Here is a 25,809-nt window from a genome sequence, read left to right as displayed (position 1 = left end):
TGTGTGTGTGTGTGTGTGTGTGTGTGTGTGTCGTTTTGGAAAAGAGAGTTTGGGCGATTTGAAGGCAACGGGTGGACAGAAGTTGAGATTTCTCCTTGCTTGTGTTGGAAGCTTGTTCGTTGTTGATTGATACTCAGCTGCTGTCGTGGTCTCCTGGGCTCCTTATATACACCACGGCAGAGCCTCCTTTGTTGATCTTCTCCCCAACGTCATGTCCAGGAGACATGAACCTTTGGGCGATCCAACATCCCTCGATGAGACATTCTCACCGCCGGCACCCACATCGCTCGTCTTCCGCCACGTCGCATCGACGATGTTTGTCCCTGACGTCAAATCGATTCCTTGAAACCGGGAAGTCCAAGATGGGATCTTTCGTCTCTGTCGCCCGAGATCCCCTTACTGTCGCCCGAGATACGACACGGTACCTCACATTACCCAGTACTAGAAGGAAGCAAAGACCAACGTGTACACAGCATTAGAAGGAGGAAAAGATCATCGTGGCCACAGCATTAAATGGAGGAAAAGATCACCATGTACACAACCACATTCTCGCCGGCGCCGTTTTGATGTTATACATTCTCCACCGAGGTTTATGGCACGCCGACTGAGATACCCGCTTCCCCCTAACTAGGATGCTCATTGGACAATTGGGGGTCGCGAATCGTGCTTTGGACAGTATCCCCGGTCAGCATATACGAGCCTCGCACGGCTGCTTTTTCATTCCCGAAGGGGAATTACCGAATGGGGACGCCATTGTATAAATAGACGCACGAAGTGTGTGAACTCCCCAGAAATGGTTGTTGGGACCACCTTCCCAGCATGGTACTCGAGAGGACAGTACGAGTACGACTGACGCAAGGAAATGGGCCGGGGGCGGAACAAATTGTGGGTGCACACACACACACACACACACACACACATACGAGTACACTTACAGTAAGCGGCCTGTCTAACTACACAGTACGAGTACGGTACTCCGCTGTTGCATATTGCCATGGACCAGTGACCGGCAATGACAAGGACACGCCCCATCTGTCATTCGTTGCAGAAGGATCGATGGATCTCGCGGAATGATGCAATCCCACGCACAGATCTTGCTTGGAGTTGCCACTGGGGGCCAATACTGTAGCGACCATGACGACTCTCAATACCAAGACATGCTTGGAATCGACGTGGCGAATGGGGTGGCACAATGCCAAAGCTTAAGTATTGCTTGAATGGTGCTTATCAAGAGTCAGATTGTACGAGGACGTGATTTACGCTCGGGTATTATCGATTGGGAGACGGGCTCCGGCAGAACAACAAGAGTATAGGGCCAATCCATCCAACGCTGAGTTGCAATTCCATTGTCAGAGCCAGTCGACTGCTGTACTGGTACCTCGTGGATATTGTGACGTATACAAGTCTCTCAGACGGGCCTCTCAGACAGGTCTCGTCACCACGATCCATAGTCCTGCTTAAAGGACGATAGAAGTTCCAACACAGCCCCTTCTCAGTTGGTGATTTGCGGCCGCCAACCCGTGTTACAACCCCATGGCGGCCGCTTCATAGAGATATCTGCCATCCACGCCAAAGGAGCGCAGTCTCTACAGTCAACAGCAGAGCTATTGCCCTGCACTGTCAAGAGGTGGACTATACAGATCAGGCAGATAGAGGTTCGTCCTCTTGCAGGAAAATAGGAGACGAACGCTTGAGTCGAAGACGGCTTCCCGCAGTCGATATTCACCCGAGAAGCCGCAATGCGAAAGTCTATGAAGCATCTGCACAGTTGAGCCCAGTTGCAGTCGCTCTCTGCATCGCTTTGGTGGAATAAATGGCTAGCAATGATGCTCAATCAGACTCCGAAATCTGTGTTCAGCTCTTCGGACTGTATGTCCTGACTGGTCTCTCATCTAACCCATCAATGTCCGCCCCCAGCTGCCAAAGCAATGACGGTCCTGTGTCCTGGCCGTCTAACCACCAGCAGAGCACTACGCCGTGACCCTCTGGGAGCGCAGGAAAGACGGTCCACCAGGAAAGCGTCGTTGTGGGAACCCATGTTCTGTGCTCCTTCCCACATAAGTATCCCATCTGCCGAGTTCCGAGTCTACGACGATCCGCACATACCGAAGGGCGAATGATGCACACTCTGGCTCTTTCCACCTCTAAACAGGATTCGGGCCTTGCGACCATGCGAAATCCTTCAAATGCTTAGTACCATGCAAGGAGAGTACTCGCCAAACGTCGCAGAGCATCTCGGGCGTTCATATTGCCAAGCGCACGCCTGGCCTCGTCATTGATGTCATATGTCTCAGGGGCGGAATGTGCGGGATCTGTCGCCAGGATGGTATACTGCATACAGTCATGCCAAAGCCTGCCGCCGATATGCTTGTAATCTCCCAAGCCTGCTTTGTTCAGATAGTCGCCTGGAAGCGTGCCTGGCATTGTCAGCAACACATAGCCACAGGATGCAGTCAGTCTTACATGAATTGACTATGTATTTGAAGTTTCTCGCGCATTGACCGGCAGTGTAGTTTCCCATGGGGACACCTAAATCATACTTCGTGATCGAACCGCATGCGTTGACGTAGGTGAGCCCAATGCTCAATCTGTGACCGGTCTGCGTGATTGGAACCATTGAATTATTCTCGCTCGAAAACTGGTTGCATTCTCCCAGAGTGGTGCCCGGTTTGTCAAGTGTGCCAGCCCACAATGTCGCATTCCGGCTAGCAAGATTATTGCAGAAGCTGTTGATGGGTTCATCGACATCTCTAAAAGGCTGAAAATGCTCATTTAGAAGAGATCACGGGGTGGGCAGGGCGCTGGTAGACTGCAAATCGGTAGCCGTGGCGCTCTTCATGTGGTGACCCCTCGTCCACTCAATTGTGGCCGTTGGCAATGGTGTCCAGTTATAGCAAGCTGTTTGACGCTGGGTCAGAATGGGAGTTGTATGCGACACACTCGACGTTGTCGTTACAGTTGAGCCAGTGGACTGCCGACTAGAGGCAATGGCGGAAGGCGTAGAGCTCCTCGACGGATCAGAGACGTTCTGAGTCTCACAGACTCCGGAAGAAGGGCTAGCGCAAGTAGGGTTGGATGACGTGGATGCTGTAGTGACGGTCTCTGAATCTGATGGCGTTGAAGTCGCGTTTGAAGAGCCGGAGGACGTGCTATTCGACGTGCAAGATGTAAATGGAATGAGGGGGAACTGCGTGATCCAATTTGCGATTGAAGATGAGATCACCGGATCATTCCACCATGCACTGAAAGCGCAAGAAGCTCTCGATTCCGTCTCTGTGGTTATCGTGTTCCGACCAGAGCACGCTGTCTCCATGCTGCACGTTGTCGAACATGACTCCGTCGCCACCGGAGCAGCAGTCCCGTTTGTGCAAACGACGACGCAATTCGAAAACGTCTGCGAAGTTGAACACGTGCTTGAAGATACTGGCGAAGAACTCGCAAAAGAGGTGATGCTGCCTGATGGGGTGGTTGCAGTCTTTGAAGGAGTGGGTGTCTCAGGAGGATAATGCGTTGTCGGTAGAGTCTGAGGCGATAAGGAGGGCGGGCCAATGGGCGGGATAATCGGGATCTGAGCGGGTCAGAATGTAGCAATCAGAGGGCGGTGACGAACTCACCGGCGGGAATGGCCATCCTCCCTTGTTGTTACCCTGCGAACAAAGGAATGGTACAAGACATTTCAAAAGGTTCAACAAGCCTAAACCAGTTCCTGGATCGCAAAGATCCCCGAGGCACCACCAGATTCGGAATGGAAACTCGATCCAGATACCATTGTCGTGTTGTAGAGTGCTCCTCGAGAGAGCCGCTGTCCACCTTACACTTGTGGTGCTGTGGGATCCATCAGTCTTTGTGATCGTCTGCCACGTTTCGTTCCATGGAGTAAGTGATGTAGTCGCGTAGGTGACTTCCGGGGGTAAGTGGAAGCCAAGCGTACCGCCGGAGGTTGATGTAACAGAACATAACCAGCCAAATGGGCAGTCATTCGTGTCTGTGGGTTTGGAGGCGTCACAGAGCCAGGGTGAGTCAAGCCAGCAGAACGGGCACAGGCAGTAATCACTCAGCGATGCTGAGGTTCTCGGAGGGTCGAGGCACCATGGGACAAGACCGTTCCGTCCACAAGGCTGGGAGCCGCTCGTGGGAGTTGGGAAAGGCCATAAACCTCCATATGTTGAACTGAAGCCGGGCAGTGAGAGGCTTAAGAGCTCGCCGCCGCTCGTTTCCGAAGTGGACACACCACTGGAGGATGCGGAGCGCGAAGTGCTGCTGCGGGCCGTTGTGGGATTGGTGCCGCTACTCGGTGCTGGGCTCGAACTTGATGAGGTGGCGATGCGGGATGAAGCAGCAGCAGGTGGGCTCTTGGATGATGATACCTGTGCAGTGATGATGGTGCTGATGACCGTAACGAACGTTGTCGACGACCAGTCAACTGTGCTAGTAAATGTGGAAAATACTTCTGAGAAAGAGGTTGAGTCGGACTCCCCCAAGCTAGAAGAACTCGACATAGTGGAGGTTGACGACCCCGGAGACATTGTCGAAGCCGAACCTGTAGGTTGGGATGACGTCGAGGTGGTGCTCGTGGAACCCGACGGAGAAGTAGTAGTTGACGTTAAAGCCGATTGCGACTGATCCACGGGCGGAGGCATTTGAGATGTTGATGTGCGTAGGCTTTGATCAGAGCTTCCACGTTGACTGCCGGTAAATAAAGAAGAACTGGTCCCAGAGGCAGATGAAGGGGTTGAATACGGAGGGCCGGTACTGGGAGACTGGAGACTGGCAGTGCTTGCCAAACTCGACAATGTTGAAGGGGAGCCATGGTTGGGCATCGCGGAAATCGACGTCCAAGCAGGAGAGGAGGCCGACGACAGTGCAGAACCAGTACTGCTAGTCGACGGTGTCCAGTTAGGGGAAGAGACGGTTGAGGTACGCATTGTGGTAACAGAATTGCTGCTCCAGTCCTCCCACTCGTTGTTGCCTATCCGCGCATCAATACTTGTATCCGCATGAGTTTCTCAACGACTTACGAGAGGAACTGGTTTGAGATCGACATGTTGAGCAGGTCTCGTCCCGAGCGGCAATGGGATAAGCTCGGCGTTCTCGAGCAAAACAAAGAGCTTTGCAGGTCCAGAGAAATAACAAGGTTGCCAACCATAGCTGGACCATTGCGTCCAAGACCGAGAGGATCTACCTATTCGATTAGTGCGTTGAGTAGGATGACACGAAGGCCCTGAGAATTGATTGAAGAGTCCGATAAATGTCAGCCATAACTTGTGCAGAGATTAAAAAGGTAGGGCGACTTGAAAGAAAGGTATTAATTGCTTTATGTGCAGGAAAGGCAGCTGCGACTCGAACTTGCCACCAGCAGCGTCGGCGATCGTGTCGGACTTGCATGTATCGTATGCGAATGCCTGGGAAGCCGCGGTCGAAATTCGTACGAGAGACCACATCGCCGCTGCTACAGTATGCTGCTGTGAGGGCACGATTGCCCATCAGTGGTAGACATATCGGGAGGCGAGGCAATAGAGCCTAAGAGGGAAGAAAAGTCGAATGCATGTTCTTCAAGATCTTCTCAGCAGCGTAATTCAACCTTGCAGCCCTGAGCACTGAACATCACCAGTGTCATTGTCTGCTTCTCGACACCAGTGGGCTCTACGATCTCACCGGGGGGTAGTTGGATGATCGGAAATCTTTGGATGAGTCGAACAATCGTATAGGCGGCCTCGGTCACCGCAAAGTCCACTATGTGACCGGTCAGCACGCTGATATGACGCTGAAAGCTGTGCAAGCTCAGGTATAGATACGTACTTCCAAGGCACATCCTTGGTCCCCCATTGAAGGGAAGATAGCCCCATTTTGCGCTCGTAGCATCTCTGTATAACGGCATGTCCTCGTCCCACCTTTCCGGGCGGAAGAGCTCAGCGTCTAGCCCGTACAGGTCGACTCTTCGGTGCATCGAGTATACGCTATACGCAACAGAGGAGCCTTCAGGGATCAAAACTGGCGACTTTCCCTGAGGGCCACCGCCCGTCGGGAGGATGGTCGTTTTGACGGCTGCTCGAGAGTTGACCGGCACAGACGGGTATAGACGAAGCGCTGGTGTAGTTCATAAGAAACGTGGACAGTATCGACCTGCATGCCACCTACTTTCTTTGATAACATTTTGCAAATACTTCATGCTGTTGAGGTCGTCGCGCCTCAATTCCGACTTACCTTCGCAGGCTGCGCTGACTTCTGCTCGCAATCTGGCAAGGACATGCGGATATCTAACTAGTGTAAAACTGCGTTTTGTGGTTAGCAAAGTCTAAGGAATAGTGGAGCGATTTTGGACCGTACAAAGACCATGCCAGGAGACAAGCAGTGGTGTCACGACCGGCAACGAGGAGATTGATAATCTGGCTTCGAAGAGCACTTCGGTCCGGCACACTCTTCGCTAACGTGTCCAGGAAAGTAGAAGAGCCGTCTTCTTCCTTTTTGTATCTATCCCCAGACAGATTCCGTTCAATGATTTGGTCCGCAAATCTGTGGACATCGCGGCAGGCTTTCTTAAATTTGACACCGCCAACCAACCAATAGATATTCATAAGCCGGAATCTTTTGGCCACATATCCCTGAGCAGTATTGAAAGCGTCCGAAAAGGTCTGCTCTCCGGCTGATGCGGGCGCTCGCAGACTTTGGACGGATTCACCAAAGAGGAATGCAGTTGTCGTGTCAAGGGTGAGGCGGAAGAACAATGGTTGCAAATCCACGACTCCTCCACTGCCTGGGATGGCAGTAAGAAGATCTTCAACAGCATCACGGAACACGGCCAGGTTCTCATAGTGCTGATAGACGAACTGTGGTCTTAGCAATTCTCGTGAATGCTTCCATGACGCTCCTTCCTGGGTGAAGATGCCGTCTCCAAACATAGGAAAAGTGATTTCCCTCCTTAGCCCCATACCGTAATCTGGACGGCTATGAGTAAATGTTCCGAGTGCTAGGGATGATACTTCCCCTTGAAGTTGGTGTTCAGTATCGCTTCCATGTTTACAGGCTCGATGGTGCCAAAAGCCTTGGTTCCGAGGAATACCTGTTCAAGGGTATTCCCCGTCTGTCGAAAGTGGAACAGGAAGAGCTCCATAAGGCGTGATTCAGCATTCGCTCTGAAGATCTGTTCGAGGCGATCAATCCCGAACGGCCGCTGGTTCTCGAGTCTCGGAGGTGCAAGACAGCCATAACGATCTGCGAGAGCTTTGTCCTCCTGCCCTGGTCAGTCACATATCCAAATGCTCTCCGTACAGACTTGCTTGATTTGTGTGAGACACAAACACTCGCTGATAGACATAAAGAATCAAGGCAATAATAGCTGGCGCAACTATACCATACTGAAAAGACACCATCTTGGTAAAATGTCGCGCGACTGATCGGGATAGGAACAGGTCAAGGAGGCTGGAGGAAGCAGTGCATTCCTACGTCGTCGAGAAGGCGTCGACCACCAACCTGCCCGAGCGTCAGAGACGTGTCAATCCCTTTGGCCATCATGATTGCTGTTGAACCGTGCATCAAAGAATGGTCGAGCGAATAAGAATGTGAAGTCAAAGGTGTCAGAGCAAAAGAGGGAGCCTTCGGAGCGCAGGCGCCGACCAAGAAATCTGCCGCTCTGCCGCTCTGCCGCAGTGCAGTCGTCTGTAAGTTAGGGGCAGGTGAACGGTGAGACAATGATACCTACCTAGACACAGTACCTACCGTAGGTATGTAGGGGAGCTAGGGCCTGGCACCCTTACATACCTACTTAGGCGGGCTCGGTGGGGGAGGGCATGCTTAACCTCGACCAACAGAGCCCAACCTGAACCTATCACGCCTGTCAACTCCTGATCTCCAACCCCAGCAGACGGAACAGAATGGTCTTATTGTGCTACAGTAGACAGAGTTACGTGTCCATATCGCCAGTATTCCGTAACTCCGTATTTACTTAACTACCTAGGTGCCAAGGTGCCTCCCTAGCTATCTAGCTGGGTATGTATGCACGCGACCTCATCGTGATCAAGGGTGTCTGGCTGCCGGGTAGATATTTAATGTTCTTCGTATCCTTGGGTTTCATGCAACCAAGCAAGCAATGCACAGTAGCCTGCGAAGGATGGGGCCACCAGGTTATTTATGTATCTACCTGTAGGTATGTATTGACGTATGTGGATGTACCACGGCCGCCTCGCAATGCAAGGGTCAATCTATGTCGTCTTCGTCCTCTGGTATGGTTTCGGTAGCATCTTTCTTGTCTTTGGCCGGGTCTATGGTGCCTGGACCGTCCTTGGCTGTGGCGTGCTCTGTATTCGCTATGCTGCGCTCCTCGGCTTTATCCTCCACGTTCGCTCCACCATGCTCCTGTTCCGCCTGTGCCAGCTCTTCTCCAAACAACAACGTAAAAACCACGACGGCGTAGACTTCCCCGGTCCGTCGGTTCTTCAGTGTATACCGCAATTCATGCGTCTTCGAGTCGATGTATCCAACCACATTCAAATTGAAGCCGGGTAGCTTGAGCGAGAAATCATTGAAGTCGAGGTACGGGTTTCCAAAGTCAGCCTGATACAGGCGACCGGCTTCAAATGTGAAGCCGCTGAGGTTCGAGGCCGTAAGGAAGTGCTTCTTCCGTGCCGCGCTGTCGGCAGGGATGGATAAGGAGGACCGCAGCTCGCAGCCCGACCCCTCACATCCTTCTTCGACAATGGTGTCGTGGAAGTCCTCGGCTGAGGCATGAGGCGCCTTCCATTCGTGTTTGTCGTCGTCGCTATGCTCCTCCCCGCTTGGTGTTTGTAGTTGGTCTTTGGGTATGACATGGTCGCCTATCCGCAGGATATTCCAGCTGCTCAACGCCGGACCATACAGGTACGGTTTGTCGGCGTACATATCGCCATCGAGCCCGGGATCGATCCACCATTTCACAATCCTCAGCGCGTGGTTCGCACCCGGTGGCAGTCTATCTCGAAGAGGTCTGTCAAAGTCGTTCCCAAACACCAGGTCTTCGCCGGGAATATCTATCTTCGGAATGAAGCTGAAGGATATGCTGTATTGGTCGTACTTATGCGGGTCCGTGGTGAAGTACTTCTCTGCAGTGACGGGGGAGTCGGACGGGAAACCTGTGAAATGGCGTATGCGCACACACAGCGACAGTATGATGGAAGGAGTCTCGAACGTGAGGGTCTTGGAGGCGTTGACGGGGACAGTCTTGTGTGTCGACGGGTTATATGTCGGGCCAGCCGTGACGCGCAGGCGGTATTGCGAGTAGTGGGAGGCATTGGAGGGGTTGGACTGGTCTGCCATGATGGAAAGCGTGGATGGCCCGAGGTAGTAGGCGGCACAATCGAAGCGAAGACTTGGGCACTGAAGACAAAGTGTAGGTCATAGAGGTCAGAGAATGGCAGGCGTGAGCTCAATTGTGATCATTGAGTGTGGGCGAGAGCGTCGGTGTCGATCAAAAACATTTGTTCAACAAAAAGACGTGTTGGTGGCGGTGACGTCAATCGCGGGTTCGGCTCGATGGCGTCCGTCGAGTACGAGTGAACTCACTCACTTCACATTCACTTCACAATTATCTCCAATTCATCACCACATACAAGTGGGCGTATCATCTCAAGTCAGTTCGCCAGACAGTTGTGAAGATACCAGGTGATCTGCTGTGATCCCGTACTGCCAGGTAAACCTGCCAGAAGCTTGCTCCAACACTCGGCTCGGTGTGATGCTCGTGCCAAAGAAATGTGGTCCACACAAGTGACGGCTCTAGTCTGCCAGTCATGGAGACTGAATAAGACTGGGCTCCGGCTCACAGTTCCTGCGATGACGAGCTTTCCGGACCCGAGTTGGCCAAAGGAACCGAGCCTTTGTAAACTCGCTCAATGTCTCATCCCATGTACTGGTATGTTATAAAACGGACGTCTCAGTTTAGCACATTGCCTCATCACAGTCATCACGTAAACTATAAGGCAGTATTTCATGAAATATCTCAGCCTTTGTTACTCAGAGAACAGTGCCAGCCGAACATCCACGAGCGTTCTTCTCCACCTAGCACCGTCGACCCGAGGCCGCCGTGGATTCGCATGCACGACAATTGACCGAGACGAGCCTCGAAGAAGCAAAGGTAGCTCCGAAAATGCCACGGTCTCAAGCCATGCATTTGCCCGATCACAGACGGTCTTGGAATGCCTTTCACGAGCAGATCAATTTCGGCCTATGATCCAGCAGAGGCTGAAAGATGTTGAAACACGCTTTACGCGTCGGGGATAGCAGCTTCGCGTCGGGCCCCCTTGGCATCGCACGGATTCTGTCTAAACCGCTTTGGGAAGGTTGTTGTTCCACTGCCATTTCGGGGTCCTTTGTTTATATGCGACCAGCTGCCCGACCACCTTGGACCACTACATTTCTGGTTTCTTCATCTTTCGTCTTTAATCATCGACTTGCTCTATTGCTGCATTGGTATCCTGCTTCATAGTACACGGCAATCATGGCCGACGCAAATACCGGCCCCCCACGCCGCTCCAAGCGACCGGCTGCCGCCATTTCCCCAGTCAAACCCCAAGACGCAACAACACCGTCAAGGCAGAGACTCAAGAAGAAAGCACGTTTCTCGGAGCCCATTCCATCACATGATACAACCGGCCTCACACCAGCTGTTGGAAAAGCCTCGCTGAAAACACCCAAGCGAAGAGTATCAACTCCGGCAATTACCAGATTCCGGGACCACGATGAAGTTCAGTTCACCCCGTTCCGGGAAGAACTTTCAGCTCGGACGAAGCGACAGATTAGACGAATTGGCCTGAGCGATGAGCAGAATCAATTCTACGCCGAGAAGAGATCCAAAGCCGAGCTGCAACGCCTACTCGATCAGAAGAACAAGGAGCTGCAGGTCCTCCAGGATAAACTGGAGGAATCTAAGCTTCCTCAGGCGTCTTTGGTCGAACCTGATATCCCCGACAGTCAGCTTCGAATCAGCCAACTTGAGGCGGAGGTAGCAGAGTTGACACAGAGATCTAACAACGAGACACCCATCTTCCAGAGCGGCTCGTCAGACTTTGGCGACGATTGTGGCTTCCAAATTTACGAAGACGATGCAAATGATGACGAAAACCATGTTCCTGGTTCAGAAGACGACGCAACAGTGGATCTGGAGTTGAAAACTGCGCGTCAAGCAAAGGAGGCCATGTTCCGCTCAAGCCAAAGCTTTTCGAATAGGGCTGTCCAGTTCGAAGACTCGCCTGCGCGCTCCTCGACCTCGACTGGAAACATTCCAGCCGCACCTACACAGTCTGTTCACGATATGTCGAAGGAGTTAAACGCAGTCATCAACCGTGCTGAAGAGGCTGAGGTTGCTCTTCAAGCTATGACCACTGAGATCAAATCCTTGGGCTTCCCTTGCAACGGCGATGACGGTGCAGAGTGCCTCTCCGCCATCAAGATCCACTTCCATGACATGCGGTTTGAATTCGAGCGTACTGTGCCTGGAGAATCGACCATATCCTTCAACAATCCCCGCCTAATGCCCGAGATGCTTAACAAGCTCAAACTCGTCTCAGCACAGAGCCGCGACCGCGAAGCCGAATTAAGATCCATGCATGAACAACAACGTTCTTTGAAGGGCAACTTCGACCATGCCTTGATCGCCGCAGAGAAAGCAACCGCCCGAATCAAAGAACTCGAGGATGCAATGGACAAGAATGCGGAAGAAATGCTCGAGCAGCGCATGCGATGTCAGGCCACAGAGCGGGAGGCTAGAGAGCACGAGCAGAACAACAAGGCCCTGATTGTGGCAATTGAAAAGTACAGAAAAGAAGTCAAGCATTTGGAGGCGCTGGTCGAGTTGATCGAGAGGGAACAGGCCTCTCGCCTGCAGGACGTGCGAACCGCCACCACCGCAGAGTTTTCTCAACAACTCTCAGACATGGACGCAAAGGTTGTTGCAGAAACCCGTGGCCGTAGAGCGGCTGAAGACTCCGCAGTTGAGCGCCTTCGGAAGATCAATGAACTGGAAGCCGCACTCTCCGCGGCAAGACAACAATCCGAAGACGTGGAGGAACAGCTACAATCTCTCCGAACCCAATTCGCGGCAGCGGGACGGGCACACGAAGAAGTGGTCGATGGGTTGACCTCCCGAGTCTCCGGCCTGACTAGTGAACTCACTGTCGTTAATGCGCGAATCGATAAATTGACCAAAGACCGCCGTCAGCTGCAACGTCTCTACAGACAACAAGTTGAAGATAGCGAGGAGTTTGCGGAGCAACAGCACAAGAACTTCTTTCTCATGGCGAAGCAGAGCATGGAGGACAAGAAGACGTTCATGCGCTCTAGTAAGATTCGCTTTGCGAATTGGGAACTCGAGAGCGAACAAGATGATCTCCCTTCCGATCCCGTTGGCCCAATGACTCCTAGCTCCATGGTCCGATTCAGTGAGTTCTCCGAGGTGGAGGATGACGATCGCAGCCCGCGCGGGCTCTCGAACGACAGTGATGACCACATCGAAGGACAAGTTGAGATCTCGAGGGGAAAGAGGCATCGGAGACATTCGTCACTAACTATACCTGCCAGTTCGCCATTCTTGGGTAGAGGCATCCTCAAGAAGAAGCCTCGAAGACGGTATGATAGTGGGATCGGCATGGACAGTTTGAGCGAGGCTGAGGACGAGCGTGAAGGTGTGATGACACCGGAGTTGAGTTCAGACAGGGATGTCGAGATCGAGGTTGAGATCGAGGATGAAGCTCTTGTGTGATTCTGCCCAGGGTTACTCTATCATGGGTTTGATGGCTGCTGCCACGGCTACAGCTAGTGTTGGCTTCCCTGCATATCGGCGGCACGGCAAGCGTGTTTGGACATCATACTACCAACCATCATTGTTGGCCTTTCATTTGTCACTTTAGATACGGAATGGTACAACACCGGATTGTGAAGAGAGCTGGAAGATGCAGAACTGGTGAAACACACTCCGTACCTAGGTTCTTGCTTTCCAGATAGACTTGAGCGACGGAAATGGAGCGGTGTCGGCATAATTCAATATTTCTTACGATGAATCCGGCGTTGCGAATTCTCGGCTTACGAATGTATTGTTATGAGGTTGAGACTCAACGAGCAAACTGAGTGGTGGCACTCTCGGGAGACGGTAAGTGGATGGCTATGGCTTGTGAGGTAGTTCTACGCATGGAGTAGCACATGGACAGCTGTAACGAAAGGACTATTCGACACTCTCATAGTGACTTTGGGTAGAAAAGTCACGCAGGATAGCGACACGAACAAAATGTAGCAGCATCTGTGGTCAGGGCGATGTAATCGGCCACATGGCGGTTCATCTCGCTCAGAGTTGGATGTATTGTAACAGGATATGCCACAACGAAACACAGATATCATCCCGGTGTCCTGCCCAACAACCACTGTCCAAGTAGCCCATCGAGACCTGGTGGATGCTCCTGAACTCCTCGTGATGCATCGAGGTAAACCCTCTCATGTTCGGTGTCTCAACTGGGGTGATCATCCGCGCCTTCTCGTGTATAGGTATCAGCACCGCCCGGCTATACAATCGAGCTTGCGTGTCTTTATGTTTTCCATATGCGATGTGGCGGTCCACACTTGGCTCTTCTCATACTGCGTTCATCGCCTTCGCTCGAACCAACTGCTGCTTCCCATGACGGCGATACTCTGGTCCATTACCCACTCTCCTACACCCAGATAGCGATCAACCCAGGTTTGTACCTCTTTGCTTTCACCGAGGGAGGAGGCTTTGATACTGGTAGGTCTGTTGTGTTAGAGAATTAGTCCGAGATGAGGACCGAGGAGAACAGTCGCTAATAGGCAGATGGGCATGGATGACAGTGATGAGTTCACGGCGCCTGAGAATAGCTGGAGGGAAGGGCGACGTACGTGAGACCAGTACTTCTCTTGACACCCGCAAGGAATGCAGAGATGAGGACGGCGTCGAAAGCGAAGTGAGTCAGGCGACCTAACTGTATGGAGGTTACTCAATCGCCCGTACAGACAACACAGCTCTCCTATCGACTCACCACCATGATGAAGATGTGGGTATGAATCTATGCTCGATCCAAGCAGGACAAGTACTTGAGGTCGGCAACAACAACGACCATCGAGCGTGGCCTGTTGTTCACATGTGATGTTTGGAGCGGAATGGCGGATACGAACCGGAGCCGGAGAATAGTTATCACGATCCCGCGTCGCGTATCTTATCAGCCACTCAATTGAGGGGCACGGCCATGGCTACAGCTGTTGAAAGCTTGAAGCTTGTGGACCCTCCTTCAGCTTGTTTCAAAAACTCAATGGCCCATCCCCATCCATTCTTTTTGGGCACAACGAGGCCACAACGGTCCTTATTCGTTGTTTGCTGAGGCCCGCCTAGTACTCGTATAGAGATTGTATTCTGATAAGCGTGACGTGAGGGCTCCAGGTATTATCAAGCAGCTTCGTACTGTAACTCAACCGTTCCTGGATATGCAGCCATAATTTTTGGGCTAAGCGGTGATACTTTGACCCGCCTGTTGAATCTCGACTCAACTGAACACTTTCCTCCTGCTGCGATACTTCTTCCAGCAGTGACAAGTGCGTTCCTTGCTTCCTATCACCGCCCCGTGGTTCTCACTTCGACTTGTAAAACAAGCATTGTGACTGACGGACGTCCTCCTAACCTATCAGCCCCTTCGGCGGCCGACCACCGCTTTTCATTGAAATCCCCCAGTATCTGCACACCGCAGCCCGCCTTTCTCTGCCCAACAGCCTCCCCACCATCTCACATCCGTACCCAAGGAAGAGAACACCTGTAACAACCAGACAAGATGGGTGACGCTCTCGATCATCTCGCCAACCGCACCAAGCTGGAATGGCAGTGCAACCTCAATATCGACTACCAGCCCAAGAAGAACCACCGCCGGACCAGCATCATTTGCACCATCGGTGAGGCGTCAGACCTAGAAATGAACTATGTCAGTTGGAAAAGGCGGAAATACTGACATACTCGTCGTCGACAGGCCCAAAGACGAATTCTCCTGAGAAGATCACCATGCTCCGGAAGGGTATGTGCGGGCACTCGTTGTGCTACAAAGAGACAAGTACTCATTGAGTCGCAGCCGGTTGCAATGTCGTCCGCATGAACTTCTCTCATGGCTCCTATGAGGTACGATACATATTGTGGAGCGCAAGGGCAATCTGGCTAACAATGCGCGCAGTATCACCAATCTGTCATTGACAACGCGAGGCAGTCTGCCAAAGACTACGAAGGTCGCCCTGTCGCGATTGCCCTTGACACAGTATGTGATGGAATCTGCACGGGAGATCATCAACTGACTTTGTAAAAGAAAGGACCAGAAATTCGAACGGGCAACACTCCTGGGGACGCAGACATTCCGATCCAGGCTGGCCTGGAGTTGAACATCACCACCGATGACAAGTACCAGACCGCCAGTGATGACAAGAATCTGTAAGTTTGCAGTTCAACGTGGCAGGCCTTTGTCTGACACCCACCAGTTACGTAGACTACAAGAACATCACCAAAGTCATCGACGTGGGCAAGTTGATCTATGTCGATGACGGTATTCAATCCTTCGAAGTCCTCAAGATCGTCGATGACAAGACCCTTCGAGTCAAAGCCCTCAACAACGGTCAGATCTCTTCCAGGAAGGGCGTCAATTTGCCGGGGACCGACGTCGACCTACCTGCTCTGTCCAAGAAAGATATCGCTGACTTGGAGTTCGGTGTCAAGAACAAGGTTGACATGGTCTTTGCCTCGTTCATCCGACGAGGAGAAGACATCAAGCATATCCGCAAAGTCCTTGGCGACAAGGGCAAGGAGATTCAGATCATAGCCAAGATCGAGAACCAACAGGGCATGAACAATTTCGACGAGATCCTAAAGGAGACTGACGGTGTCATGGTTGCCCGTGGTGATTTGGGTATTGAGATCCCCGCTGCAAAGGTGTTCATTGCCCAAAAGATGATGATTGCCAAGTGTAACGCTGCCGGCAAGCCCGTTATTTGCGCCACCCAGATGCTGGAGTCCATGACGAACAATCCTCGACCCACTCGAGCTGAAGTCTCGGACGTCGCCAACGCCGTCCTCGACGGCGCAGACTGTGTAATGCTGTCTGGTGAGACTGCTAAAGGCAACTACCCCAAGGAGGCTGTCAACATGATGCACGAAACCTGCTTGTTGGCAGAGGTTGCAATCCCGTATGCCAATGTCTTCGACGAGTTGAGAAGCACCGCTCCTCGTCCTATTGATACGGTGGAGTCAATTGCCATCTCTGCCGTTGGCGCAAGCATGGAGCTGAATGCCGGAGCCATTCTGGTCCTGACCACTAGGTGAGTCTCCTACGGTGGCGATGACTGGGACTTAAGCTAACACTTCTGCTCAGTGGACAATCGGCCCGACTTGTTTCCAAGTACCGCCCAGTCTGCCCGATCATCATGGTGACACGAAATGCTACTGCTTCGCGCAACGCTCACCTCTATCGTGGAGTCTATCCCTTCCTCTTCCCCGAACCTAAGCCCGACTTCAGCGGTGTTGACTGGCAAAAGGACGTGGACAAGCGTCTGAAATGGGGCATCGCTCAAGCCATCAAGTTGGGTGTCCTGGGCAGAGGTGACAGTGTTGTTTGTGTCCAAGGATGGAGAGGTGGCCAGGGCCATACCAACACGATTCGTATTGTGCCCGCCGAGGAAGACTTGGGTCTTAAGGAATGACTATCAATGGATGACTTCTTCTCGGAGTCATCCTCCAACGTGATGCCGGTCATGTCATCGTTTACTCCACCGCAGTCGCCCACAAGGGGCATGAAGCAGGGGCGTTTCCTGAGAAAATGAGAGGAAACATCAGTCCTCGAGGGGTAGAGAGGGAACACAAAGTGCACCGAGTTCGTCAGTTCTTATGTCAGAGAAGGCCGAGCAACGATTTGTGGGTTGTATGAAGAGATGCGGTTGAGGGCGGAAAAGGGAACTCGGTATCATGCTATGATTGTTCCTCTTACTGCGCCTAACGACGCGAAATATGAACGCTTCCGAGTGCGTACTACACTAGTGATAAAGGGCAAATAGCTACCAGTGCTTTGGTAACACTATCGCCAACCGAGCCAGCCATGAGTGATAGGCACCCGACGCGAGCGAGCAGCAAGGGAGCAGACCCGAAAAAGCTTGATCACGTTTAACTATCAGGCGTGACTGGTGCCCGTTTCGGCGGCAGCACAGGGGTCTCGGGGGCGAGGGACCAAGGCCTGGAAGGATCAGCTCGTTACTCCGTACTCCGTACTCCGTACTGGATACATACGTAGTATAGCACCCCGTGGCGCTGTAGCGGCCGCGTGCCCAATGAACGCATTGCGTGTTTCACGGATCCAAGACGTTGCTATTCCTGGCCCCAACGCTGATACATATCCCAGCCCAGTTTCAGATTCAGCTATGAATTGATCCAGCATCCACACAGAACTGTCCTTCATCGGATACTTTCCGCTTTTTACACTCTTCAATCGTTCCTCCGGCCCCGTCTGCCCTTGAGCCTGAGGCGCGTTTGCGCTCACGTCGTGGAGACCGCGTAACCTGTCCGCCCCTTTACCCCAACCTTGGACTTCTGCGCCTGCGATTATAGGGGACCACTGTCACGAAATCTCGCCTCTGAGGTAGCCGACTCTCGCTCACACCGGTGGTCCTGTCGGTGCGACGCCGTCAGTCAATCATGGCGACCGAGGGCGCTCCTCCCGCACCGAGCGTCAAGCCCAAGATGCCTGGCTTTACGGACTCATTCTGGTCCGCAGACTATGCTGGAGGGCTGGGAGTGCTCTTTCAGAAGCTACAACAGGGCGTTGTGGAGAATCAGCAGGTGCTCACCATCGCGAGCATGAGGGCCGACGCAGAGGAGATGTACAGCGACCGACTGGGAGACATTGCGCCGACCATTGATCGCATGACTGGTGGCTTTGCAAGAGACGATGGTGCCAGCACGAGAAAGGTACTGTTCGCCACACATTTCGACAGACCTTTAAACTGACGCACGCTTTCGCAGGCTTACGAAGGCGTTCGAGGCGAGATGGTCGAAGCATCCAAAAACCACAGAAAAATCTCCGACAATATTCGCGAACTCGTGGTCAACCCTTTCTCGAGATGGTGCGATGCCCATGCCGCAAGAATACAGAACTCGCAAGACGACCTGCAAGCGAAGATCAAGGCACATGATCGGCAAGCAGAGGCAGTCAAGAAGCTGAGAAGCCACTACTTCAACAAATGCAGATTGGTCGAAGATCTGGAGGAAGAGAACAAGATGGCGTTTGCAGGGCCGCCAAAGGAAAGCCCCAAGCCGCAAAGTCCGCCGCCGCCGAAGATCGTCCTCCCCGAGGAGGAGGTCGTGGAGCTACCGGTCGACATCGGTGACCAGACATATCAACCTGAGCAGCTAAAAACCCTCATTACGGACATGCTCGAGAAAATCCCCCTGGGCGAACACCGAGTCCCTATATTGGGTCTCTATCAAAATGTGTCGGCGGGCACGGATATCACAGACTACATCCTAAAAGAAATGAAGGCATCAAGCGTAGGATATGCCGAGAAGATTGGTCAAGATCTGATTGATCGTGGATTCTTGAGGCTTATAGGTAACATGGGCAACACATTTGCCAACAGTTCGAGGATGAAATATCAATGGAAGCAACGAGCTTTCCAGGTATCAGGCGTGCCCGACAGGAGGAAACCGTTAAGCAGGTCAGTTACGGGAGGGTCAGCAGATGGAATCTTGGACTCTCCGACTGTCGGCAACATCACCGAGACCCTTTCCAGCTGGAATCCGTTGAACAACCCACATCCGAACGAGACACCGGCCGACCGACTGAAACGAGAAGCTCGAGAAGCAGACGAAAAATACAAGGCCGGCGTTCAGAGACTCGACCTGCTTCGGTGCAATTTGGAGGAGTCGATGATGGATCACCTCAAGTTTCTTGAACGATGCGAAACAGACCGATTGAAAGCGATCAAGTCGGTGATCCTCGATTTCTCGGGCGCCATCTCTAACAGCATCCCATCCTTCCAGAGTCAGGTCGATCACATGATGTTGTATCAGGAGACCATCCAACCACTCGGCGATCTGCGGTATCTGCTGGAAAACTATCGGACCGGGGCATTTGTGCCCAAGGTCACACCGTATGAGAACTACTACGGCAGTGTCGACGATCAGGTTTTCGGCGTCGACCTGGAAGCACGCGCGAGGGCAGACCGCAAGAGGGTGCCTGTGGTTGTCACTTCGATACTGACGTTCCTTGACAATCACTATCCCGATCTGGAGGGCGACGAAGCAAGACGGAATATATGGCTGGTCGATGTTCCTCTCGCTGCTACACACCATCTGAGAAACCAGATCAACCACGGTAATGCAGCGCCTAGAGAGGTCCTGGAGAAGTATGAGATGCCCATCGTGGCAAGCGTGTTGAAGCTATATCTGCTCGAGTTACCTGGTATGTTTGTCGCTTCCACATGGTGGATTTTCTATTGACAGCAGCAGATTCGCTCGTCTCTTCACAGGTCTACGAAATCATCAAGACCATCTACGCAACAACCCAGGATGCGGCGCCCAACCCTATCTCATCAGAGTCAGTAGATGCCACTCCCCGAATAAAGGTACTACAATCCACCCTCGGTCAGCTTCGCCTGAACAACATTGCCACTCTGGACGCCATAACCACTCACTTTACTCGTCTCATCGACCTTACCTCCGCGGACGAGGCGTACATCTCAGCCCTAGCCAATGTCCTTGCACCATGTATCCTCCGACCACGAACAGAAAGCTCCCTAACCCTAGAAGAACGGTTCGCGTACCGTCTAATCCGCGACCTTTTCGACCACAAGGAAGCCATCTTCGGTGAGTTGAAACGTCAGTCATCCACTCTATCCGGATCGAATAGCCTGTCTAACCGACAACGCGCTGTCTCTACCGCGGACGAGAGTTCTCGCAGGGCGAATATGGAGGCCCGAGCACGGGCGATCACCGAGCAGAGGGAACAGAGACAACGGGACAAATCCCCCGGGCCAGCAAACCGGCACAGGAGGGAAAAGAGTACCGAGGGGTCAATGGGACGGTTCCCCGTCGTTGCGAGTCCCCGGCCGGATGGCGGTCATGGCCGCAACGTGAGTAACGTTGGGTTACCCAACACTGCGAATCGAGGAAGTCTCGAAGTTCCCGGAAGCAACGAGTCCAGTCCCGTCCAACCGAGACATCAGAGTGCTGTCGACAGAAACGCAGCGGCCAGAGAAGCCAACGCCTCGGCGTCGGCCAACATAACGACAAACGGTCACTATCATCAGGTCTCTTCGCCTGATTCGGTGTCAAGTCCCGGAGCGAACCTCCCTGGCACATTCAGTGGCGGTGGCCCGGGTCCACACATTCCACCACCATTGGACGATGATGACCATTCTCAGGAATCAGACAATTCTCCAACAAGCGCCGCCGCGCCGGCCGTGTCGAGTAGTGAGTCGAGGCCCGGCAGTCTCCGAAGAACGGCGGCAACCAGCGACCGCAAGCCCGTAGGCATGTCGAGAGCAAGCGCCGTTAGTGGCAGTCTGAGCCGCAGACTTGCGAATCTGAGTGACGGGGCTTCGAGTCATCCTTCGGCTGGAGGGAACTACGGTGTGCAATTGACCGACAAGGCAATGGATGATTTCTCATGAGAAACGGACAGCACGCGGAAAAAAAAGAAGAGGGATATTTGGGCATGAAGGAAACGGAGGAGCAGAGGTCAATGTACTCATCCAGTACTGTATCTCGAAGAATTCTACTGTACAAGCGGGGAGCGCCTCCCTTTGCCGCCCATAGAGCGTGATGAGCACGAGAGATTGGCTCAGGAGAAGATGAGACCCCTGAGGTCCCTTTCTACGAAGTCGACGTAGCGGTCTCCAGGGTACATAGGGTTGTCGAAGCCGAACCCTGCGTCGCGCACACACCCTGGACCGACAGATCTCACGTCATGAAAATGGATGATGCTGAAACCACGGGGCTCTCTTTACACACTAGAGAGAGTCGTCCGTCCATCCGTCCATCCCTAGCGTATGCGTATACATACCCGCTACGTACAGTCGTGCACGGCAGGTATCTGTGAGTAAGTACCTGAAGTACCTATATATATAGTATCATCCATGCTGTGTGTAGAAGTAACTCCGTAAGTAAATATCCTGCGAATATTCGGGGTCCATCGGTCCCCCTACTCGAGTCTCTCTCGCGTGCATCAAGTCTTGCTCTAATTATTGTTCCTCTTCGTGGTGGTCGAGTAAGAGTCTCCGTCTAGGTGCAGAAATATGGACATTGACGCGACAGCTGGAGAAATACAGAACATTAGTACGAAAGATTGGCCAGCACAGCACAGCACAGCACAGCACAGCATGGCACGGCACAGTATAGCAGTATATCAGTGATCTCTCGCACATCGTTGCAATTCCCGCGGTCCCAACGTGGCGCGCACAGGTCTCATCCACCACTTCTATATAATCTACATCAGGATGGCGCGGCTCTTCGCCGCCGACATGTCGTAGTCTCTCTCTCTCTCTCTCTCTCAATCGCCCTGTCCTGTCCTGCCCAAAGTAAACCATCGCAGTCTTCTAGCATTATAGCATTAATGCGCGCTCTTAATGTCCCTGAAAACATAGTAGATAATTGACAAATGACAAATGATGAATGAGGAACGATGAATGCGCTTTCAATGCCTCACTGCTCTGATGCTTCACTGCTCTACTGCTTCACTGCTTTCACCGTTCGCTTCTTGCGCTCCTCCTCCCTTCTGCTCGTTCTCCCTTCGGATGCCTCCGCCGCGGAAGGTATCGTCGATCAACTCGTCGAGATCGACCCGTTCGTAGAACGAGATATGCCCGTACGGGACCCAGTACTGGGCTAGCTTGTTCGGGCTGATCATGATGAGTTGCGAGGGGATGAATTCGTCTGTGTGCTGCCGTGTTAGCCTGTACGACAGAAACGATGAAATGAAAAGGAATGGGGGTTGAGCTCTTTTCTGTTGTGTTGTGATCTGCTCTGCTTTGCTCTGTTCCGCTCGCACGACACTCACACCGCCAGACTTACCATTCTGAAATCCCCGGGCAGCAACATGTCCTCGACTCCGGACGACTCTAGCCCCCTTGAAAGGATATTCCTCAGCGATGCGGATCAGGCCGCCCGGCCCAATGTCGTCGGCCACAAAGGTATACTCTCCGCGCGGGATGTTGGGATCGCCCGTCAACTTGACGGCCTCGATCGCGCCGTGGTAGATGCCCTCGGCGACCTGCGCCGCGAGCACCGTGCGCTGATACTCCGAGGTTGGGGAACCGGGTCGCTGCTCGAGCAGCGGTTCGTCGAGTTCGGCGTCCTCGCCCACCGGCGGCAGGCCGATCAGGCTGCGGAGGAACGCGTCCGTGGGCCGGCGGGCCGGCAAGACGGGCGGCTGCTCGCGCTGCATGACGAGCAGAAACTCGCAGCCGTGGCCGGCGTAGTCGCCGACGTAGATGCCCTGGTAGGGCTTCTCGCGCGTGGGCGTGTACAGGCTCGGGTCGATGGTGCTCCAGGTACTCACCTCTTCGCCGATGCGGATGCCAAAGTGCGCCATGCCGGTGGAGAACTGGCTCCAGTGGCGCAGGCGGAAGGCCGTCTGCGAGATCTGGTCGTATTTCTGCGGCTTGTGGCCGCTGCCGCGGAACCGGTCGGCGCTCTCGGCGCGCACGCGCGGCATGTTGGGGATGGTGCGCGGCGGCCACAGCGCCATCGACGGGCTCTCGAGGTGGGCGGGGATGTTGCGGGCGAGGAAGAACGAGGCCGACGTGTTGTGGCCCGGCCGGCCGACCGACATCTTGACCTCGGCCTCCCACCACCCTTGGCGGGTGTTGAAGGGCACGATGTCGTGCGGGAGCTTCATGATCGGGTCGTCCAGCCAGAGGTGCACGCGCGGTCGGAAGCTGTGGATCACGACCGAGGCTTCGTACGGCCAGAAGATGGCCACACTGGGCGTCCGCTCGGCGAGGAGGCGGTAGCCTTCGATGCAGCCGCGGCGGGGGTCGTAGTGCGCGATCATCACGCGGCCGATGTGCGGCTCGTCGGAGATCCAGATCCGCGACCGCGGCACAAACCAGTACGGGTGGTGCGTTATGTAGAGGTCGCGGAAAGACGAGGACGGGTAGGGGTTGGCCGGGAAGTCCTCGGGGGGGATGTTCGGGCGGAGGAGGTTTGCCCATAGCAGGTCGTTCGAGGCGAGGCCCCGTAGCTGGCGGCAGGTGCGGGCAAGCGAGACAAGGGATTGCGGCGGCAGGTAGCATAGGATCTGGTGTAGAATTTCAGACGGCAGCTGAAGCAGCAAAGTGTCTTGTTGGTCGATAGCATAGTTGATCGAGACGGTGGCGTCAGTCTCGCCGGGGACGAACATCTTCCTTCTCTCGGCCTCGTCCATGGTGTCGATGGTGCGCCTTTTGAAGAGGCCCATGCTTGAAGAAATATGGCCCTCGGCGTGGATGGTTTTCACCCTAGCGACGCCTCATCGACGCGGACACGATAATTGATGGAGCTGGGAGAACCGCCCAATTCAGGACGGATTGATCTCGATGGCGTGGTCTATGCCGTCATTCTCGCTGGACGATAGGGAGATGGCAAAGAGGCGCAATCAAAAGGCCTGCGAAAGGCTATGCGACGTATGTATTGCCCCGCCATGCAATATCAAGAAAGGGACTGTCCCAGGCAGGCTTGATATGGCTCGCTTTTGTTCTGCTCTTCGGCTGACGAGCACGCGATCCCCACCAGTGCAGGGGATCTCGATTGGAAGAGGCAGCCGACACGAGAGAATCCATGCTTATACAGAAGTGGAAGGTGAATCTCGTAAGCGCAGGAAGCGGGAAGGTTGACCTGAAGCGGGCTTAATTCTTGATGGACTTGACCGTCCTCGGAACCCCCGCCATCGACATACAGTGACTGACCGTCTCCCGAAGTATACTACGACTGCTATAGAAGGTGATAAGAGCCAGGCTGCCGGAGGCCGTCGAAGGATCAAAGCCTCCTGCCTCTCTAGGCCGAGTGTTGCACCAAGGCAGCGCATGAAGCCCCCGTTCCTGCAGCTGCCACGTTGCCGCAATCCTTCCCACGTTGCTTAACGGCTCAGGGAGAGAGATGCCCGTCCCAGTCATTCTGAGATGCAGCCACCTCGTGCCGCCGCTGTTTCATTGACACCGACATTCTCCCACATGATGGCTGCACGGTAATCACCTGAACGTCCGATAGTCATGGGGGTTGATCGGGCTCGCGGCGGCGACTGTGGCTCTCAGCGTGCGGCATCCTGCATCTGAGCATGCATTGTTTCTCCGCGCTTTTGTGATGCGAGCCTAGCGACCGAATGCGACTCCTTCAACCAGGGTATGATGGTATAAGACTCCGAAATCGGATTACGTTCTCCAGTCAGCGGATGCGATCATTCCCGACACAACCAGGTGCCTGAAATGCTGAGCAGGACGAATCCCCTTTGTAGAGCATCCCGCACTGCAAGACGAGGCAGTTGCCGGTAATCCAGATCAACAGTGGCTCTGGTTCAGGTGCAACCTTGACCATCCACCACGATTTCATATTGATGTTTGTCCTTCAAGGACACACTTCAATCAGCCGCGTTTTCCAGTCTCTCCAACAAGTCCAAAGCCATCCTTTTCTTTCGGCGTTGTGGTCGAAAGGTTCTCGTCTTCCCATATCTCGCGTTCAAGCTCTTTCAGACTGTACGGCTTGATATTCGGGTCTTTTGGCGGATCTGGGATCAGAAATTTGCCGATGGGTTCGCCGAATATTCTCGTCAACCAGATTTGTCGAGCTTTTCTGTCTTCGTTCATCGAGACCGAGTACTTGAACAGATCCTCGGCATACAGGTCTGTCAGTCTGGCCTCCTGCAGAGCGGCTCGAGCGGCTAGTTCTCGTTCGTGCGGAGGATAATCGTGGAGAGGCTTCTTCATCTTGTCCTCCATTGCCTTGGGCAAAGCCATTTGCTCGATCGTGGGCGCAGGTCTGTTGGGGTTGAAGAGGGACGAGAGAGGTGGAATGGGCTGGCCGTTGCGCTTTGCGTCTTCCACCTCGGCTTCGTAGTCCATCATCCGGTGATACAGTTTGTCTGCATGCATCTGTATCTTCTCTTCGTCCTCGGCAGAACTCGTTGCGCTTGTCATGTATCCCAATGCCTGCAGAAACTTGGCTTGCAGCTGATAGCAGCGGTTGAAGGCTTTGGTCTCCTCATGACACATGGTCATTCTTCCACGCACCCTGCTGGAGAGGTTGCCGCCTTTGAAACAGATTTGTTGCATTTCCTCCTCGAAAGCGCAGTTCTCCAGTGCGGCTTTGTGTATGGATTGATTTCTCTCCTTCCGTGCTGAGAGCACTCTCTCTACCGGGGTAGAAGTCGCCGCGGCGATGTCATCTTGTGGAACATAGGACTTCCAAATATGCTTGTAACGGCCATCTTGGAAGAGGGACGCTTTAGGTAGCGGCTTGTCCTCGGGAGACAGACTTGGGTCTGCAACTGCTGCCGAGGGTTTCGGAGTCGGATCGAACTTCTCTTGAGGCTTTGGCTGTTCGACTGGAGGGTCGGCGGGGACATATGGTCGTGGTTGTTGCTCCTTCAAGAATTGCTTCAAGTCATCGTCGAGGACCGTCGCAGGATCATCTTGATTGTTCTTTCCCCAGAACCAGCCCATGACTCCAGGACTTGATTGTTGTGGGACTAGCTCTGGGACAACAACAAACTCATAGTGCGATCTGCTCAATAGCTTAACGATACAGCGAGCCGGAGATTCATCTGAGATCGAGAAACATTTCGAGTCCATCTCCGC

General features: G+C 53.5%; 10 protein-coding genes across 10 annotated transcripts; 4 read left to right on the top strand and 6 right to left on the bottom strand.

Moving 5' to 3' along the window:
* Positions 1 to 2,190: 2,190 nt before the first annotated feature.
* G647_01269 (uncharacterized protein) lies at positions 2,191 to 2,617 on the bottom strand (the record flags this gene model as incomplete). Its single annotated transcript, XM_008724669.1, has 2 exons — positions 2,191 to 2,417; positions 2,464 to 2,617. The coding sequence occupies 2 exons, from the start codon at positions 2,615 to 2,617 to the stop codon at positions 2,191 to 2,193; spliced, it is 381 nt and encodes a 126-aa protein (XP_008722891.1).
* A 1,194-nt stretch (positions 2,618 to 3,811) lies between these two features.
* Positions 3,812 to 3,979, bottom strand: G647_01268 (uncharacterized protein; the record flags this gene model as incomplete). The annotated part of the gene is made up of 1 exon (XM_008724668.1): positions 3,812 to 3,979. The coding sequence occupies one exon, from the start codon at positions 3,977 to 3,979 to the stop codon at positions 3,812 to 3,814; it is 168 nt and encodes a 55-aa protein (XP_008722890.1).
* A 111-nt stretch (positions 3,980 to 4,090) lies between these two features.
* Positions 4,091 to 4,623, top strand: G647_01267 (uncharacterized protein; the record flags this gene model as incomplete). Its single annotated transcript, XM_008724667.1, has 2 exons — positions 4,091 to 4,131; positions 4,185 to 4,623. 2 exons carry the CDS (start codon positions 4,091 to 4,093, stop codon positions 4,621 to 4,623), a joined length of 480 nt encoding a protein of 159 aa, XP_008722889.1.
* A 940-nt stretch (positions 4,624 to 5,563) lies between these two features.
* On the bottom strand, positions 5,564 to 7,111 carry G647_01266 (uncharacterized protein; the record flags this gene model as incomplete). The annotated part of the gene is made up of 5 exons (XM_008724666.1): positions 5,564 to 5,733; positions 5,800 to 6,087; positions 6,139 to 6,272; positions 6,328 to 6,945; positions 6,981 to 7,111. The coding sequence occupies 5 exons, from the start codon at positions 7,109 to 7,111 to the stop codon at positions 5,564 to 5,566; spliced, it is 1,341 nt and encodes a 446-aa protein (XP_008722888.1).
* Positions 7,112 to 8,193: 1,082 nt separating this feature from the next.
* G647_01265 (uncharacterized protein) lies at positions 8,194 to 9,288 on the bottom strand (the record flags this gene model as incomplete). The annotated part of the gene is made up of 1 exon (XM_008724665.1): positions 8,194 to 9,288. The coding sequence occupies one exon, from the start codon at positions 9,286 to 9,288 to the stop codon at positions 8,194 to 8,196; it is 1,095 nt and encodes a 364-aa protein (XP_008722887.1).
* Positions 9,289 to 10,465: 1,177 nt separating this feature from the next.
* On the top strand, positions 10,466 to 12,724 carry G647_01264 (uncharacterized protein; the record flags this gene model as incomplete). Its single annotated transcript, XM_008724664.1, has 1 exon — positions 10,466 to 12,724. One exon carries the CDS (start codon positions 10,466 to 10,468, stop codon positions 12,722 to 12,724), a length of 2,259 nt encoding a protein of 752 aa, XP_008722886.1.
* A 2,065-nt stretch (positions 12,725 to 14,789) lies between these two features.
* G647_01263 (pyruvate kinase) lies at positions 14,790 to 16,692 on the top strand (the record flags this gene model as incomplete). Its single annotated transcript, XM_008724663.1, has 7 exons — positions 14,790 to 14,907; positions 14,982 to 15,026; positions 15,081 to 15,127; positions 15,180 to 15,260; positions 15,309 to 15,430; positions 15,478 to 16,311; positions 16,365 to 16,692. 7 exons carry the CDS (start codon positions 14,790 to 14,792, stop codon positions 16,690 to 16,692), a joined length of 1,575 nt encoding a protein of 524 aa, XP_008722885.1.
* A 985-nt stretch (positions 16,693 to 17,677) lies between these two features.
* Positions 17,678 to 20,652, top strand: G647_01262 (uncharacterized protein; the record flags this gene model as incomplete). Its single annotated transcript, XM_008724662.1, has 3 exons — positions 17,678 to 17,950; positions 18,005 to 19,442; positions 19,487 to 20,652. 3 exons carry the CDS (start codon positions 17,678 to 17,680, stop codon positions 20,650 to 20,652), a joined length of 2,877 nt encoding a protein of 958 aa, XP_008722884.1.
* A 1,046-nt stretch (positions 20,653 to 21,698) lies between these two features.
* Positions 21,699 to 23,438, bottom strand: G647_01261 (uncharacterized protein; the record flags this gene model as incomplete). The annotated part of the gene is made up of 2 exons (XM_008724661.1): positions 21,699 to 21,913; positions 22,052 to 23,438. The coding sequence occupies 2 exons, from the start codon at positions 23,436 to 23,438 to the stop codon at positions 21,699 to 21,701; spliced, it is 1,602 nt and encodes a 533-aa protein (XP_008722883.1).
* Positions 23,439 to 24,597: 1,159 nt separating this feature from the next.
* On the bottom strand, positions 24,598 to 25,674 carry G647_01260 (uncharacterized protein; the record flags this gene model as incomplete). The annotated part of the gene is made up of 1 exon (XM_008724660.1): positions 24,598 to 25,674. The coding sequence occupies one exon, from the start codon at positions 25,672 to 25,674 to the stop codon at positions 24,598 to 24,600; it is 1,077 nt and encodes a 358-aa protein (XP_008722882.1).
* Between the last annotated feature and the right edge of the window lie 135 nt (positions 25,675 to 25,809).

Source organism: Cladophialophora carrionii (assembly GCF_000365165.1).
Source record: "Cladophialophora carrionii CBS 160.54 unplaced genomic scaffold supercont1.1, whole genome shotgun sequence".
Classification (NCBI taxonomy): domain Eukaryota; kingdom Fungi; phylum Ascomycota; class Eurotiomycetes; order Chaetothyriales; family Herpotrichiellaceae; genus Cladophialophora; species Cladophialophora carrionii.
This window is presented reverse-complemented; position numbering and strand designations above follow the sequence as displayed.